The 18,886-nt window shown below is 39.7% G+C and overlaps 1 protein-coding gene across 2 annotated transcripts in view; it reads left to right on the top strand.

Annotated features, from left to right (window-relative positions):
* ARMH4 (armadillo like helical domain containing 4) overlaps positions 1-18,886 on the top strand; it is a 156,479-nt gene that overhangs the window by 52,501 nt on the left and 85,092 nt on the right. For both annotated transcript variants that reach the window (XM_032405194.1, XM_032405193.1), the window contains exon 4: positions 304-516. In XM_032405194.1, coding sequence (XP_032261085.1) covers positions 304-516 — 213 coding nt within the window. The remainder of the gene's footprint in view (positions 1-303; positions 517-18,886) is intronic.

Raw genomic sequence — 18,886 nt, 5'->3', positions numbered from 1 at the left:
ATCTTTGGCAGTAAATCATATAAAATTGTGCAAAATCCGTAATATTGTCAGTAGAATAAATGGGAAATCAAAATTTAAAAAGAAAGTTCTGATTTGAGACAATACATCTTCCCAGACGATAAAGTGCCTTGCATAGCTGGATTGATGCACTGTGGGAAGGGGGGAGCTGGTCTAAAGTGCCAAACTTAGTGTATATAAGATACTGGTTTCATTGATCATTTCTTGCTTAAAAAGCAGAAAGATATGTATGCATTTCCCCTAATGATCATCTTTGGGTCAAGTGCTATTTCTTGTGTTTGACAGACCTAATAGACACTGTCATGGGGCCAAACGAGGAATTGTTCACACCAGTTTGGGGCTTTCCAGTGACTCCCCCTGGAATAATGGAGGAAGCAGCCAGCCTTTTCCCAGAGCTTCCTGATTCTGAGACGTCCTCAGAGAGAAGAACCGTTGTCCCATCCAGTAGCCATGTTAATACAGCTGCCTCATATGGCCTGGACCAACTTGAATCTGAAGGTACCCATGCTTTGAAGGGGTCTTTTCTAGGACTGATTGACAGAGTCACTGAGCAAATGTTTTTGAGAAAAGACTAAGGAGAAATGTATTCCATCTGCAGTGTAGATCAGGGGTCAGTAAGCTGTGGCCTGGCCAAATCTGGTCTGCCATCTATTTTGTATGACCTGCAAGTTAAGAATGATCTTTACATTTTCAAATGATTGAAAAAAAAATTAGAAGAAGCATAATATTTTGTGACATGTAAAAGTTAAATAAAATTCAAATTTCAGTGTTCCTAAATGAAGCTATCTTGGGACCCAGCTGCACGTGCTCATTTACATCTTGTCTGTGGCTACTTTTGTGCCAGATCAGCAGTTGAGTAGTTGTGACAGAGACTGCACACAAAGCCTAAAACATTTACGATATGGCCCTTTACTGAAAAGCCTGTTGACCTCTGGTCTAGATCAGTAGTTCTTAACTACAGGTGAACGTTAGGATCACTTTGGGGAGCTTTCAAAAAATTCTGATGCCTGATTCCCCCTGGATTTTCTTAGGGGGAAGTTTTAATGTGGATTGTGTTTTCACAGCACTGCTCTGGTTGTTAGTGCTGGGTTTTTTTTGTTTTTTGTTTTTTGTTTTTTCTTTATGAACATTTCCGGGTTAGGATGTTGGACTGTTTTGAGAGGAGCAGTCTTGTCACCTGTTACAACGGAGAAATGCATGCCAGATTATACTTTCCAAGACATTGGCTGTGAGCATGAAAAAGATGCCTGGAGCCCAGCCGCACATCCACAAACAAGAAGACTGGAAATGTGATGAAAGGTCATGTAATTAATCAGCATTTTGGCAGGTGAACGGCTTCTGGCCGGAGGTGCAGAATGTCCAGAGATTTGTCATGCCGAGTTTCTAAAACTAATCTAGAGGACAGGTAAGCTTTTGGGCACTAAATTAGCCATGGGCTTGATGCCGTAAAGACATAGGATGTGGTATTATTTGATATTTCGTCTCCTGTAGAGCAGGGAAGGTGGTTCAGCCAGGTTTGCCGCAGACTCTATCCCAGGCTCTCAGGGTAACACTGGCAGTCTTCTGCCAGAGAAACATGACATTTTAGGAGTATTCTGGAGAACGCCATAGTAGGATGCTGGTTTAAGAAATGGATCAAAGCAAGCTCTGAGGCTAACAGCTCTCACACTCCACATTGAGATAAAAATCGTATGACTTGGAGGTTAATCTCATATTAGCTGTCTGCTCTCCTTGACGCCATCTGGAAAAAGCAGGTTCCCTCAAATTAACCTGAGTTAGAGATGACAGCTTTACCCGGCAGGGCTCATTAAATCAGAGAAAAAAAAATATATTTGTGAGTAATCCATACTTGTGAAACTGCAATAATTTTCTAAATTTAGTAGATGATGGCAGTTGCATTGAAATATGTGAGAATTTTCTTGACTTGCCTAAGATGTCCTGGAGTTTTAATGCTTTTCTTCTACACAATTCGATTCTAGCTTCTTTTTGAGAATATATTTTGTCAGTTTTTGATCGAAATTATGATCCTCATCAAGGCTTATGAAAGACATTATTGGTTTAAAAATATCCTTTCTGCTACATTATTGGGCTGAAGACAAGATTTTGAATGAACACACCTTTTCTTCTAGATCCTGGGAAGTATCATTTATGTTTAATTAGTGTACATTAATAATGTCACAGTTAATTTTATGCTGGTGCATCTACTCCTCTGGACTATGCTTATTTAAACAGATAAGCCTACTAGACTCTTGTACGTGTTGGAGGCCTCCAGTTTCAGTGCATGTTTTTCCACCTTGTCCAGGAATGTAAGCTTTGGGGGAAGGGTTTTAATTCTATATAGGCTTATACCTAGAGGCAGATAATTTATTCTTACCCAGAACAGTGGGTTGTACTATGTCAAGTTACCTACCTTTCAAGTTTTAATCTCTGTGATGAGTTGACAAATGACATACAGTTCTCCAGCTTGTGTTTATTTAATTATATTATTAAACTCCTTATATATTATTTTAGTATCTTCTTTCCCACTAGGGGGCAGAAGCACTTCTCCAGAGAATGGAGTATTTTTCTCAATGGGATATGGGCAAGACCTGCCCTTATTAGACAGCAGACAACCAAGAAGCCAAGAACCTTTGTGGAAATTTCTGAATGTTTATCTTTTCAGGGATAATTAAGGGCTCAAATGAACCTCAAATTTGTACCGAATTGGCACCCTGTCATCTTTGTCTCCTTCTTTACGTCTCTAAAACATCATCACTGAGTGTCTTAGTTTTCTAGGGCTACCATAACAAAATACCACAAACTGGATGGCTTAAAACAACAGAAATTTATTCTCTTGTGGTTTTAGAGCCTGGAAGTCTGAAATCAAAGTGTAGACAGGGCCATGCTCCTTCCAGTGCCCCAAGAGGAGGGATCATTCTTGCTTCTTCCGGCTTCTGGTGACCTCACGAGTTCCTTCGCTTGTGGCAACATAATTGCAACCCCCGCCTCCCTGTTCCCGTGGCTGTGATCCCTCAGTGTGTCTCTCTGCCCATATTTCCCTGGTCTTACAAGAACACTAGCCATTGAATTAGGACTCACCCTGATAACTTCATCTTCACTTGATTATATCTGCCAGTACCCTATTTTCGAAGAAGGTCACATTTACAAGTGTGGCAGGTTATATATATATTTTTTTTCTGGGGTTGGAATTCAGTGCATAACAAGGATCTGCCTCTGAGAAGTTTGCCAGCCGGTCTAAAGGCAGACGTGCTCCGGCTCTGTAAGACCCACCTGAGAGACGTGCATTGGTAGAGCCGGAGAAGTTTCAGTGTGTTTGCCATTTCTCCGTTGCTGAGGAAAGCCTGCCTCGATAAGTGCGTACTGCCCTGTGCCTATTTTGGTAGGTCTTTTACCTTGTCAGCAAAAATGTGGTGTGATTTTTGAAGGGATGATGGTTTCTCTGTCACCTTGCCTGATATATTTTACTTCTCTGTACTTTTTTTTTTTTAAGGGAATAAATGTTTTCAGGGTGATAAAAAATGCATTATACTTATCCCAGGCGTAACTCCACTAGGGCTGCATTCATCATCTTTGACATATAAACATGGCGAAATGTTCTAATTTTTTTATTCAAAGTAGGATAATGGCAAGTTAGTTGCATGTATATAACTGCATAAATGAATTTTTGAACATGATCTCTGTATAGGTTGATATCCATTTTTTGGTGAATATTAATGTCTTTCTCTGCTCCAGAATGGGAACTTAACAATTTCTGATTACTTATGATAATTTGCTTGGATTTTTTTAATCTGGGTTAACTGCCCTTATATTTTAATCCTAATAGCAAATGGACTAGGTCTTTCAATATTTCTTACTGAAAGAAGTTCTGCTTTTTTTTTTTTTTTTTAAATTTAAAGATCCATTCATTTGAGAGAGAGTGTGCACATGCACGTGCACAGGTCAGGGGAGGGGCAGAAGGTGAGAATCTTCAGGCAGACTCCCTGCTGAGCATGGAGCTCCTGGTGGGTTCCATCCCACAACCTATGAGATCACACAACCTGAGTTGAAACCAAGAGTCAGTTGCTCAACTGACTGAGCCACCCAGGAGCCCCCCTGCTTTCTGTATTTTGGAAATCCAACTGAAGGTATCTATTTACTCTAAGTAAATCAAACTTATTTTAGCCTTTCCTGTATTCCCACAGAAGATGGGCATTTATCTGTGCCGAAAAATTGTAACAATAATTCCATAGGGTGGAAGGTTATTGCTTTAACAATTCAATATTCAGAAAAAAATCAATTATGGGTTTATTTGTCCCAAGTACTAGGCTTCTAAGTACTTGTGAGAGGTCAGAGTACAAAAAAAAGATTTCTTGTGATTAGGTTTTGGCAGTCCTTCCTCACACCGCCAGCCTTCCTCCCTTAATGTTCGGAAGGCAATATCTGGGCCTTCCAACGAGTGGGAAATGGGAAACTACTTGGTGCTTGTCATGGTGCTGACCAGACAGACTTGGGAACATGGTGAATTTGCTTGGATTGTCTCAAGATTGCCCTGGGTTAGCTTATTGCTCGTCTGTAAGAGAAGAAGAAATACCAGTGTCCCTGGGCTGGAGAAGGTGAATTCTTGATCTGACTGATCCTATTTAATGTCTTTCTCTAGGCATAATAGGGTGAGTGTTGGGGCTGCTAATCCAGTGCCATTATCCCAGACAGTTCCCATTTCCTCATGTTCCACAGGCCCATTTATTACGGGCTTTCTTGAACAAACTCACAGTAATTGATTCGCTGGAGAATTACCTTTTTTTTTTTTAACTTACAATGTATGTTATATGTAAACCTTTTTTAAACATATAAAGAGATTTTTTAATTCTTAGTATCCAACAGGAAAGTCATGTTTAACCTTTCTTTAGCATCTTGGTTTTTAAAAAATAAGATGAGATATATCATTTAATTTTAGCTTTTTCTTTCCTGATGGTTTTTTCCCCTTGTTTTTGAAGACCATTTTGGTAGTCCTTATATTTAGGTTTTCAAAAATTGCATTTTTGGCAGCACACATAAGGCAGAATGCTGTCATTGTGTCATTTGTCGTTTATTCTGGTGACATCCATTTTCCTGCCTTTGTGAGTGTGTGTGTATGTATTTAATTTCATGGATGTTTTCTACAGTCCTCTGAGAGCATTTCCATTCTATATTTGCAGCACCTTTTCCTTTCTTCTGCTGAAGAAATAGTGGTGTTCTCTCTCCTTTCTTACTTGGAATTCTCAGTTCTCTCTGTCCTCGTTCTCTCTGCTGATAACATAGGAATTTCAGAAGAAAGTCCTGTTGGAAAAGTATGCCTTCATTCGGATGACTGAACGAGACTTCTGGCAGTGTGGCGGCCTCATAGTTGCTACTGAAGTCAAGATGCTTTATTTTCTTATCGGTCAATCAGAAATGAATTGGGAAATGCATTAAGTGGCATTGTGGAAAAGTCTCAGAGATGGTTTTCTTTAATAGCTCCATTGAGGATACTTAAAATCATGCATAGAGTTTATGAAGTGTTTGCTCTTTACTTGCACTTTATTCACAAAATCGATGTTTTTGGTCTTCCGGTATGCACTCCTTTTCGGAGAGTATTTTCCTATTATTTTCTCAATTCTCATGTAACTTTTCAACTCAGAAGGCAGCTAGGATGGATGAATGAGACAGAGTATTCAAAATCTTATCTTGAGGCCATATTTATGAACCCCAGTTTATGTGATTTACCTTTGGGTACTGCTCAGTGGAATATAATAGGAAAGATCAAGTAAGGAGTAAATTTGAACTGTTGCCCACCATTACTTGTAATACTGCAGTATGAGGTTAAGGATGTTCACTCTATTTTTTTTTTTTTTTTTACATTTTTATTTATTTATTTTATTTGATTATGTTATGTTAGTCACCATACAGTACATCATTAGTTTTTGATGTAGTGTTCCATGATTCATTGTTTGCGTATAACACCCAGTGCTCCATGCAATACGTGCCATCCTTAATACCCATCACCGGGCTAACCCATCCCCCTACCCTTCCCCTCTGAAACCCTCAGTTTGTTTCCCAGAGTCCATAGTCTCTCATGGTTCCTCTCCCCTACTCTGATTCCCCCCTTCATTTTTACCTTTCCTTCTCCTAATGTCCTCCATGCTATTCCTTGTGTTACACAAATAAGTGAAACCATATGATAATTAACTTTCTCTGCTTGACTTATTTCACTTAGCATAATTCCCTCCAGTTCCATCCATGTCGATGCAAATAGTGGGTATTCATCCTTTCTGATTGCTGAGTAATATCATTGTATATATGGACCACATCTTCTTTATCCATTTGTCTGTTGAAGGGCATCTCAGCTCCTTCCACAGTTTGGCTTGTGGACATTGCTGCTATGAACATTGGGGTGCATGTGCCCCTTCTTTTCACTACATCTGTATCTTTGGGGTAAATACCCAGTAGTGCAATTGCTGGGTCATAGGGTAGCTCTATTTTTAACTTTTTGAGGAACCTCCATACTGTTTTCCAAAGTGGCTGCACCAGCTTGCATTCCCACCAACAGTGTAAGAGGGTTCCCCTTTCTCCACAACCTCTCCAACATTTGTTGTTTCCTGCCTTGTCAATTTTTGCCATTCTGACTGGTGTAAGGTGATATCTCAATGTGGTTTTGATTTAAATTTCCCTGATGGCTAATGATGGTGAACATTGTTCACTCTAATTGTGTTAAGAAGGAATACAAGTTTTGGCCTTTGTTCTTGGAAATGCTTTGGGTTTCATTTCGCCTCAGTAACAGAGCCACTTAAATGATATACAAATGCGGAAGATGAGTAAAAGAGTATTTGATGGAATATGACCTTTGTTTGACTTTTAGTGATGAATTGATTTGCTGAATTAGATGCTGAATTCTCCCCTCCATGCTTGTTCTGGCAAAAGCAATGGAAATTTAATAAAAATTAATAATTTTGTAACTATTAACATGAACACAGGAAACATCTAATACCATTGCCAAGTACATTAGGGAAGGATGATCTTTTTTTTTTTTTTTACTTGTTTTTATCTTTGCATCTTCACATATATTACATGACACAGAATCGCTGGTGATTTCAGTTATCGATTGCCTTTTATAGTAAGTCATTTTGTTGTCTTGTCCTGAAGTCATCATACTTTCTCTGGCATTTATGATAGATCTCTGTTTTTAAGTACCAATATGTTAGTCCAGTAAATTACTTAGCACTCAGAATGGTCATCCCACGTTTGCTACTCATGTTCACAAAGCCAGTGGTATTTCAGAAATATTTAAGCAATATTATGATGTATTACCCTAAAGCTTTGCTTATAAATTCTGCTGTTGAAGAAAGATAACTGACATGACTAAGTTTTCTAGTATGCTTTCTTATCATAAGGAATTCATTTATTGGTATGATCTCAATTAAGCAAAAATTATCCTGGAGCTGACTTTTTCCTTTTTTTTTTTTTTTTTTTTGGAGAATTGTTGCCCCCCACTAGAAAGTAGAAAGTTAGTACTGCTTAGTAAAACTCACCCTTAGACACACATGAAATTTTACATGATGGCTCAGGATGACAAAAGGATTTTGCCTTATGTATATCCAGAGGTTTTGTTCATTCATTAATGTGCACATTTAGCAAGTATCTGTTTGGTGATTCAGATAATAAAAAAGAAGAGATGGGAGTGGATCTTGCATAAATGTTAGTAGAAGAGTTAAGACAGATACATAAATAACAGAAATACAAGGTAGAAGGTGGGAAAGTATCGCATAACATATATATACTCATTGTTCTATTGATATTTATACAAAAATAAGTGATGACAGACCCAAAAATATGGAAAACATTCTAAAGGGTGGTGAATAGATACCACATATACCACACTAGCAGTCGGTTTACAGACACGTAATCAAGCATATTTTTCTAATTTAGCTTATTGGTTAGATGAATTATTTCTTTTAAAAATTTTTTTTAAAGATTTTATTTATTTATTTGACACAGAGAGAGAGAGGGAGAGCACAAGCAGGGGGAGTGTCAAGCAGAGGCAGAGGGAGAAGCAGGCTCCCTGCTGAGCAGGGAGCCTGATGTGGGACTCAATCCCAGGACCCCGGATCATGACCTGAGCTGAAGGCAGTTGCTTAACCGACTGAGCCACCCATAGATGAATTATTTCTTAAGAATAGGATTTTTTATAACTTTTTAAAAAGATTTTTTATTTATTTGAGAGAGAGAGAGAGCACGCACAAGCAGGGGGAGGGGCAGAAGGAGAGGGAGAGAAGCAGACTCCCCACTGAGCTTGACAACCCTGAGGTCATGACCTGAGCTGAAATCAAGAGTCCGACGCTTAACCGACTGAGCCACCCTGGCGGCCCAAGAATAGTTTTTAATAACAGAAGCAACTGCCTTTCAATGTAGAGGAGGCACCCAGGGGCTCCATCTCAGGCTAGCAAATATTTGATTTATAGGAAACTGCAGCATGTCTCTCTCGAGGAGGATGTTCAGAACGCAGGCAAAAGGATTGGTTCTGAGTGATTCATCTGGGCTCGTACTCCAGTGTTGTGAATCCTTGTGAGGACTGGTCCAAACGGGGCTTTCCACGTGTGGTGGTTTTGTGCAGTTGTGGAAGCAAACGTGTAGCTTATAACCACATAATAGGCTGTGGAGATTTCAAAGGCGTTTTAGATATTTGCAGAAAATTAAGGCATTTTTAAAAGGCATGCTTTTTCAGTATGAAGCTAGACATAACTCTCCTTTACTGGTGTAAACATGATAATTTTATTGCATGAGTACAAACAATCATAAACCTTAACAATGTATAAAATAACATAAGGATATTATCAACTGCACTTTATCAGGCTGTATTCATAACCATGAAGTTGTTTTGGCATCAGACTACCTCTTATCACTTCAGTGCATACACAACCCCAAAGGGAAAGAGTAGAATAAAAACATAATGCATCAATTTGAATGGCCTTAGAAGATTTTAAGAATGTTCACACTTGGAAACATTGCATTTGTCTTGAAAGATTAACATTGATTCTGCCTAAATTTACCAGTGCCTTTTCTTCTTCAGCCGTACTACCTCCTTCTACATTGTTCTCCAAACAAAATAGTCTATGGAAATTTCTTCTATTAAAAACGTGGAAAGAATCTCCAATGTTTTATTATGAGAAGGAGATTCTCCAGGTGGGCAGAGGGCCCGACACTGCTCCCTCAATTTTCTCAGGGTATCTGCTACACATGTTCTCTGAGGGGTCTTATATCCTATTAAAACTCTAGCCCAGGGGCGCCTGGGTGGCTCAGATGGTTAGACGTCTGCCTTCGGCTCAGGTCATGATCCCAGGGTCCTGGGATCGAGCCCCGTATCGGTCTCCCTGCTCAGCGGGGGGCCTGCTTCTCCCCCTTCCTCTGCTTCTCCCCCTGCTCATATTCTCTCTCTGTATCTCTGTGTCCCGAATGAATAAATAAAAAAAATCTTTAAAAAAACCCCAAAAAACTCTAGCCTGAGCAAAAGTGAAAACCCTCTCTCTTGTGTAGAAATTCAAAAAAATACTTGGCTTGAACCTAAGGGAACACAAAGCAAATAAAACAAGAAAATAAAAGAAACACAAAGTGAATTAGGCTCACAACATACTGATTTCTCTGATCTTACCTTAGCTAATAAGCTCTCAGGTCTCCCAGACCCTGACCCATTCCACTCTCTGAGAAGGTTTTTTTATATTCTATACCCAAAGTGTTAGAATAGTTTTCAAGCACCTTGCCAGGGTTTCTGGCTACTCAGCTCTTGCCTTGTTTCCTATACAGAGTGTAACTTCTTTTTTTGTCTTCCTCCTCCCTGCCCCCACATGGAAGAGCCAAGACCAAGACATAAATTTCCTCTAGGGCCCCCCACCAAGTAGGGAATCCCCAATCCCACATACATATTATCAGCCCTGTTTTGCAGGTTGAAGGACATACCTTCAATCCCTAGGCAACTGACTGCCAGACAACCATCATGATTGACACCATCCCACCCTTAAGAGAAAATCCCATCTGTTAAAAGCACGGCATGATTCATGTCTAGGCAGTATAACACTGTTCTCACTACACAAGAAATATACCTGTATGATAATAGGCTCACTATCGCATTTTGTAATATATAATAGTTAGTGCTATGCTACTCTATAAACAGAAGGCTATGAAGTTAAAGTTAAAAGAGGACAGGAAGGAGAAATAGAAACAGTTCAGCTCAAACTCATCCTCCTTTATGAAGCCTCTCAGACCACCCAGCCCACACTGAGAAGCAGTATAGACCTGAAAATAGCTCTGGTTCTGGACTTAAATGGACATAACTCTGTTTAAGTTTTAGCTCCGTCATGAATCAGCATTATGATCTTGACCAAATTGTTTAATTTCTTTCGACTTCAGTTTTCCTATCTGTGTAAAGCAGGGCTATTGATGTTCCTATCTTTTCTTGTAAGAATAAAATGGGATCTTTCATATAGTAAATGCTTGCATGACCTGGAGTAAATGCATAATAAATATGAATATTTTACGTCATTTATCAATTAAAATTAGGTATCATTTATCATTTACTACTATGTATGAATTGTTATAATGAAATAGTCCCATCTTCTCCATGCAACCATGGGTCAGGGGCCAGGTGGACAGCGTAAGTAAGCAAAAAGGAAGGCGCCTGACAGTAGGGAGTGGTGAGTGTGGTGCAGTGGAGAGCACATACTCCCTCTGATCCGGACAGATCTTGTTCACATTGTTGCCAGGAGGAGTATGTGAGCTCAGTGGTGCCAGATCTTGGAAGTTTTTCAGGATAAGCTGAAAGTTTTGATTTTTTTGTGGAATACTCTGACATTTTAAGTGTTGGCATTCAATCCACAAGTTTACCTAATCCCATTTCATTTTTATTAGTATGTGCACCCAAAAAGAGTCTTATTTTCCCAACAATAGATCGTCAGTTTCTGCTCTTAAATTAGCTCTCCAGACCTCCTTAAAGGCAGGTGGGCAGGGTCCGATCTTTCTTGTATCCACATTGGCCTGTGGTTACCAAGCATTGGGTAAGTGATGAATAATGGAGTGTATGGTTTTAGGACCACTATCTTGTTTATGAGACTGACGCGCTGCCCACTGCACCAAGAGGGCCGCTCATTATCTTGTTTAATTGATGTGCTTGCTACTTGACTTGTCCTGCTTGTTGTTGTTATCATTTTAAATCCAGTGCTTGTTTTGGGCCTGAGGTTAAACACTTTTTATGTGAACAAAGAAGTGGTTGCCAGTTACATTCTGCTAGAAATCCAGTGGGAATGTGCTTAGATTTCTTGCATCCCATTGTGGGGTTGAACATTCCTTTCATTGGGATGCATATCAACATCTGCACTCAGGCAGGTAACAGGGAGCTCAGTAAACTTAAGTGATTCTTTAAATTCATTTTGGGAAGCCAGAGCTGGAATATTCCAATTCTCTGGGATTCAATTCATTGTTAAGACTAATAACATAAATATTACATATATATTCTATTGTATATATCCAGTATTACATGATAAAATGTGAAAGCATTTCGTTGGCAGGAAGAGTTAAGACTTTAGAAATGTAAGAGAATTCTATAAATTTTGAGTCAGCTTAACTTTGTGAGCTGCTGAATTTGGTGGAAATTATTTCAGAAGCTTCTGGGGTTCCCAACCCCTTATGATACCAGAGAGCCATCTGCTGGAGAATTGTTTCATATCCTCAAAACAAATTTAATTTTTTTCTTTTCTGGCTTTTCAGTTTTGTACCCAATTTGGTGCCCAAGTTCAAACAAGTCTGGAAAATAAAAGCAGTGCCATCCCCAGTGCTTCAGCCTCTCTTTAAGTGTGGGAACCATTTGGTTACAGTGGCTTTTGATTATATTTGTATAGGGATTGCCAGGTAAACACATGCCAACAAATGTTTCCTCTTGATTTTATTTTCTCTTTTTACAGATTTTATTTATTTATTTATTTGAGAGAGAGCCAGCGGTGGGGGGAGGGCGGGGCGGGAGGAGAGGTGGAGAGAATCCGAAACAGACTCCTCGCTGAGCTCAGAGCGCCGGAACCAAGAGTCCAACACCCAACCGACTGAGCCATCCAGGTGCCCCCAAATGTTTCTTCTTTTAGAAATCTGTCACTGGGATGTGTCCGAGCTACTCCATTTAAGGGGGAAGTGGGAGAAAGACTAATACATACTCAGCATCTGCCCAGCCAAGCCACCCTGTTTTTTTTTTTTATGGTATTCTTTCTCTTTTTCATGTGCCCTAATGTGTTCACTTTAGATTTAATTTTAAACTTCGTAAAGGAAAGAAAAGGGCCACTAAAAAGAGAAGTTTGACACTTAAAACAAAAGATGATGATTCAAATTGATGATTGCTATTCCAAAGAGATAGAATATACAGGTGAGATCCTCTTCTTCCTGTAAATCAAAGAGAGACAGCTTGCTGAGGCACCTGGGTGGCTCGGTTGGTTAAGTGTCTGTCTTCAGCTCACATCATGATCCCGGGGTCCTGGGACCGAGTCCCACATCAGGCCCGTGCTCAGAAGGGAGTCTGCTTCTCCCTCTCCCTCTGCTGCTCTCTCTCTGTCAAATAAATAAAATCTTTAAGAAAAAAAAAAAAAACCACAAAGAGAGACAGGTTATATTGGGTATGAGTATTACTATTGGAATTCTTCCTACCTCCGTTATTGGGATGATGTATTCTCAACCAAGGTTCCCCTCATTAGTAATACTCTGGGAGTGCTAGCTATGTCTCTAGCTTCTGGAAATCTAAAAATGTCTAAACTGTGATAAAAATGGGATGAGAGAAACTGGGGATCTTGGGTGGGAGCTGCTTATTAAATTAATGGCAACTGGACTTTGTAGCAGAGTCAGGTTACTCAGGCCACGGCCATGGGGTAAATTTTCTCCCGTACGTCCTATTTGATTTCTTTGGGAGTTAACCCATGGTTCTGGTCCTGAACAAAATTCAAACTCTTGGTTTTGGTAACCTTAGGCAGAAATGTTTGCAACAAATAAAACAGGCCTGACCTAGAGAGCCAAAAATTCTGGGTTATTAAACCTGTTTGAGGCTCTGCTATGATATTTAAGCATTCAAGGCAGTTCTATCACTAGCTATGCAGGCCGTAGGCAAAACAAAGTTTATCAAACTTGCTTTCTGTTTCGCTGACAGTGTAAGCTTGGAGGATAATGCCTGCAAAGTATTTTGAGTCCCTCAGAAGAAAAGCCCCATGTAAGTTCCAAGTATTGTTATGGGTCATAAAACAGCTATTGAGGGATTCTGTCAGAGAGTGGCCAGACAGGTAAAACTGGCTTAGAGAGGATACTGTCTAGACAGATCTTTTCTTTTCCCTGCCATCTGCAACAGGACATTCTCTGTGGAAGCTCTGGACACACTACTTGGTATCACCAAGCATCTCTTTACCATGTGGCACTTACCCTGACATCTCTGTTTAATGCTTTACAGTTTTCATGGTACAGTTTCAGTTCCCCTCAAGCCCAGCAATGAGACATTGAACCATGTCTGCATCCCCATTGGACGCTGAGCTATCTACTCTCCAAACACCTGTGTTCGGTTTTTTGGCTGACACCTGTCAAGTTTTCACTGTTGTTAGGTGTCACAATTCTTGACAGTGGACATGCCAGCAAGTGACTTGATCTTAGTAAGGATACCATGAAACAATCCTGTTAGGTCCATGGCAAGGAGCCTCAGTCAATGCTGGACCGTGCATCCTGAATTCCGTGGGACACCCTGAGCTGATGCTGGTTCAGCAAGAGTGAAAGGGAGTTTATGCAATGGGTGTCACGTGCTTGGGAGTGGGAACAGTGTGAAGTGGGGGGAGGGTTTTGTCTGTCACTAGAGGTGGTTACTCAGAAACCATCATGACTGCCCCCTTGATTGCTGTTAGCGTCCTTGCGATTGGTTGGTATCATGAAGTAATCAGTGTCAAGTACCCTGGGAAGAAGGAAGAGTCAGTTGGGAGGATGCACTTCCCATACGAGGTGACAAAACTAGAAGAAATTTTCAGGCTGAACTCTATGAACCTTCCTTACCTGGACTGCAGTGTTTTGTCAGGGATTCTCAGGACAAATAGAACTTTAAGTCTTTGATCACTATTACTTGGTATCTGTTATATCCGATAAACCAAGAGCAATTGCTTCTTTTTAGAGGTTCATTTTTTCCCCCTTTTCTGTGTCATTTTAATATGGGATAATTGAGTGTGTGTGTGTGTTTTACATTGATTTACATGCTTATTTAGGATTCAAATAAATGAAAATAAAATTGGGGTTTAACAGAGTTACCAAATTCAGAAAGCATTACCCTATAACCTTTAAATACAACCTGGTAGAGTTATAGAGTGAGTTCTTTCTTTTTAGTTCTTTGGATCAGGGATCCTGTTACTGTTTTTGGCACAGTTTTATTTGTCGAACGTTTATTTCATGTCATTGCCCTTTGTGTTCAGAGCTGTTCATGACATCATTGTTGCTCTTGGGTGTGACTAGTTGAAAGACTGGCGGAAATAGAGATGACTTTCTCTTTAGTTTTTATGAATGGAAAATCAAGGCATACAACTCTGGTTTGTTTTGCACCTGTTGTTCTTTTTTTAAAATTTTATGTGAATTCAATTTAGTTAACATATAGTGTATTATTAGTTTCAGGGGTAGAATTTAGTGATTCATTGGTTGCATATAACACCCAGTGCTCATTCCATCAAGCGCCTTCTGCACCTGTTGTTCTTATATGTTGCCCTTGTGCTTGCTACAAGAGTATTTAGAGGAATGTGTTTGTTACTAATTGTTTATCAATTGTTACTCTGTGTTTTTTTAGACCTAGGCAGTTGTTAAAAACCTGGATCTAGCTCATTGTTTGTGCATTCATTCACCTGTCCATCCACTCAACAAATACTTCTTGAACACTGCTGATGGCCAAGCCCTGTGCTCGTCATTGGTTATACAACATAGGACAAGGCCATCCTTCCTTTATCCAGTAGTTTTCCGCCTTTCTGGGTCAAACTGCAATCACGTACATTATTTTGGTAATATTTGGAAAGGTGATCATACCTTTTTTTGTTACTGATCTGTAAGAGCAGTCACTGTTCCACAGAAAATTGCAGCAGAGTACCGCTGACATTCTACTAAAGATGTTTAACAGCTACAAAATGATCATAGGCTCCTACAAAATAAGAACATTCACTGGTTGACAAAGATAATGAGGAAACAAGGCTATAAAAGAGAAATCTCGCTCCAGAAAGGCTTGTTTTCCTCCTGTCTTCTCTGCACAGTTCCTGAAACTTCCTTTTTCTATAGCTATCTTCTCAGGCTTGCGATGTAATTCCTCAAGTACTAAAAGTGACAAAATAGTAAACCTTTTAAGTTCCTTTGTGCTGAAGGGCAGGGTTGATGGTACAAGGGGAAGGCTTTCCTCTCTTATCCCCTACGGCTGTCAGGGCCCTTCTTTCCTTTCCAGTATAAATTGTATACTACTCCATAGGGCGTTTCTGGAGAGAGTATTCTGCCAAGAGAGATACCATGGCATGACATGGCATCTCATGTTGGGCATTTCAGGACAGGGAGGAGGAGAAAGAAGGCTCCATTAGGTTGGTTGAGTGTGGGACGGATTATGAGACATGTTGACCTAAGCAATGTCATTCAAATCACATCATGAAGGTAGTGATCATTTTGTTGGCCCAGGCTTGCTTACATGCAGCCTGACTTTGTCCTTTTCATTATTTTTATGGCTCTGACTTTATTGAGGTATAATTGACAAATAAAATTATAAGATATTTAGAGTGTACATTATGGTGATTTGATATACACGTAACATTGTAAAGGGATTCCCACCACTGGATTAATTAACAGAGCTATCACCTCACATAGTTACTTTTTTTGTGTGAGGACATTTAAGTTTTACTCTCTTAGCAAATTTCAGTGATACAATACAGTGTTATCAACTATAGTCACCATGTTATAAATTAGATCTTTAGGCCTTATTCATCTTAGAGCTGACAGTTTGTACCCTTTTGCCGATCTTTCCCTGTTTTCCCTACCCTCTAGCCCAGGGCAACCACTTTTCTACTTTCTGTTTTTATGAGTTAGACTTTTTGTTTATTTTATGAGTTAGACTTTTTTTTTTTAAATTTAGATTCCGCCTATAAGTAATATACCATGTAGTATTTGTCTATGTCTAAGTTCTTTCACTCAGCATAATGTCCTTTTGTTTCATCCATGTGGCAAATGATAGGATTTCCTTCTTTTTAGAGGTCAAATAATATTCTATTATACGTATATCACATCATCTTTATCCATCCATCTGTCAGTGGACATGTAGGTTGTTTCCATACCTTGGCTCTCGTGAATTATGGGACTATGAACCCCAGAGTACAGATATCTCTTTGAGGTATATTGTTTCCTTTGGATATATACCCAGAAGTGGGATTGCTGGGTCATATAGCTCTATACTTTAAGGAGAAGGAATTAACTGAGCTTTTTGAGGGTCATGTAGAAGTTGTCCTTGGTGGGTGGTAGTGGTCAGTGGTCAACAGTTCAGTGATGAGAGCTGAAAACGCAGGGCTTTGCCTTCGTGTTCCTAGGGGATCAGTATCGTACTGTCACAATTATTCCATCAAGTGCAACCCTTTTCGGTTTGTGGAAAGAAAAGGCAGCTAAAAGTGATTTTATAATGCTTTAAAAATAAAGAAATGTTCTTTTTTAGCCTATGGCCAATTTTTGTCTACAGGAAGGTCAGCAAAGCCATCAAATAGTTGTGATGATTCCTGATAGTTTTCTCCAAATTCCAGTGACCCCATACTTTTTCTCTGTCCAGCTTCTTCCTCAGCTTCTCTTTATAATTAGAGTCCCTGGTCCATCTTTATTTTCCCTGAGATTTGTTGAGATATTGTTTTACTTCACTGAGATATTGTTGACATATAACATATGTAAGTTTAAGGTGTACAATGTGATGATTTGATACTCTTATATATTGCAAAATGGTTACCCCAGTAAGGTTAGTTAACATTTCTATACCCTCGCATAAATACTATTCTTTTTGTGTTGGTAATATTTAAGATCTACTCTCATAATAACTTTCAAGTATACAATACAGTGTTGTTAATTATCGTCACCATACTGCACATTAGATCCCCAGGACTTACTTGTGTTACTGTTGGGAGTTTGTACTCTTTGCCTGGTCCATCTTTAATTACTTCCTTCACACACAGTCAACCACCTCCCTCCCCCACCCCTCCATCACTGAACCCTTCTAGCAAAATTTGCTGCCGGTTCAATCTCTCTGCCTCCTCTACCCCTCCCACCCATGCCTGCACCCAAGCAGCTGAAGGTGGCTGGAGAAAAACACAACCCCCTTAACATGTCTCACTTTAAATGTATGATGTCACATCTCAAGTGGGCCCACAGGGCTGCCTGCCAGTCCTCCCACATTTTCCTGGGGAATTCACTTGTCCATTCTCCAAGATGACTGTTTCACACTTTCTCCTCTCGCCTCAGACCGCCAACATTTCTTTTTTCCTTCTTAGTTTCTTATTTGACTGAGAAAATAAAAGAAATATGAAGACAACTTTCACATATTCCCACCACCAGATCTGTCCTCCTGCCTGCCCCTGTGCCCACTGCAGTGGGGGATGGGTCTGAGCCAGCCTGTGCCCTGGGTCCCATCCCTTCTCTGCCATAGCAAAGAAACCAACCTCACAGAGTGGCCATGGTGAGCCAGGCTTAGTCCTAAGTACCTTACATACTAACTGATGTAATCCTACAGCAGCCCTGTGAGGTAGGAACCACCCTAGTTTTACCGATGAGGAAGCCGAGGCACTGTAAATTGTCCACAGTCACACAGCCACACTACATTTGTGTGGCTCAGGTCCACATGTGCAACCGTGGCCAAACCTCATCTCCAGACATTCCTCCAGCAGCCCTGTCCCCTGTCTCCTGACCATCAATTTCCCCCTCTCTACCAGATCTCACCCATAACTTCCAAGCAAATTCTAGTATCTCCTATTTTGAGAAGGTACCCTGGGCCCTACATCCCCTTCCAGCTACCCTCTTCTGTCTCTGTTTTTTTTTTTTTTAACATTTTTTAAAATTTAAATTCAATTAATTAACATTTAATGTATTATTGGTTTCAGAGGTACAGGTCTGTGATTCATCAGTCTTATGTAACACCCAATGCTCATTACATCATGTGTCCTCCTTAATGTCCATCCCCCACCCTCCTCCCCTCCAGCAACCCTCAGTTTGTTTCCTATGATTAAGAGTCTCTTATGGTTTGTCTCCCTCTCTGATTTCATCTTGTTTCATTTTTCCCTCCCTTCCCCTATGATCCTCTATTATGTTTCTTATATTCCATATATGAGTAAGATCATACGATAATTGTCTTTCTCTGATTGACTTATTTCACTTAGCATAATACCCTCTAGTTCCATCCACATCATTGCAAATGGCAAGGTTTCATTTTTTGATGGCTGTGTAATATTCCATTATATATATATATATATATATATATATATATATATATATATACATATACACATACACACACACACACACACACACACACACACACAAATATACCACATCTTCTTTATCCATTCATCTGTCGATGGACATCTGGGCTCTTTTCATAATATGGCTATTGTTGTCACTGTTCTTTTTTTCAAAGTTTTGTAAGTTTTTTTTTTTTTTTAAATATTCGCTGTATCTACTTTCTTTTTTTCTAATTTTCTTTTCAACCACTCTAGTCTTCCTACCATTCCACAAAACAACTTAGGTTAAGTCACTAATCACTTCCAAAGTGTCAAAGCCAGAGGTAATGTCAATGCCGGAGGGACAGTCTCAGTTTTCTTACTCAGGCCCTCAGAAGTGTTTT

This window comes from Phoca vitulina, unplaced genomic scaffold, assembly GCF_004348235.1.
Source record: "Phoca vitulina isolate PV1807 unplaced genomic scaffold, GSC_HSeal_1.0 scaffold7, whole genome shotgun sequence".
Classification (NCBI taxonomy): Eukaryota; Metazoa; Chordata; class Mammalia; order Carnivora; family Phocidae; genus Phoca; species Phoca vitulina.
Note: the sequence above shows the minus strand (reverse complement) of the source record. Positions and strands in the feature narration are given on the sequence as shown.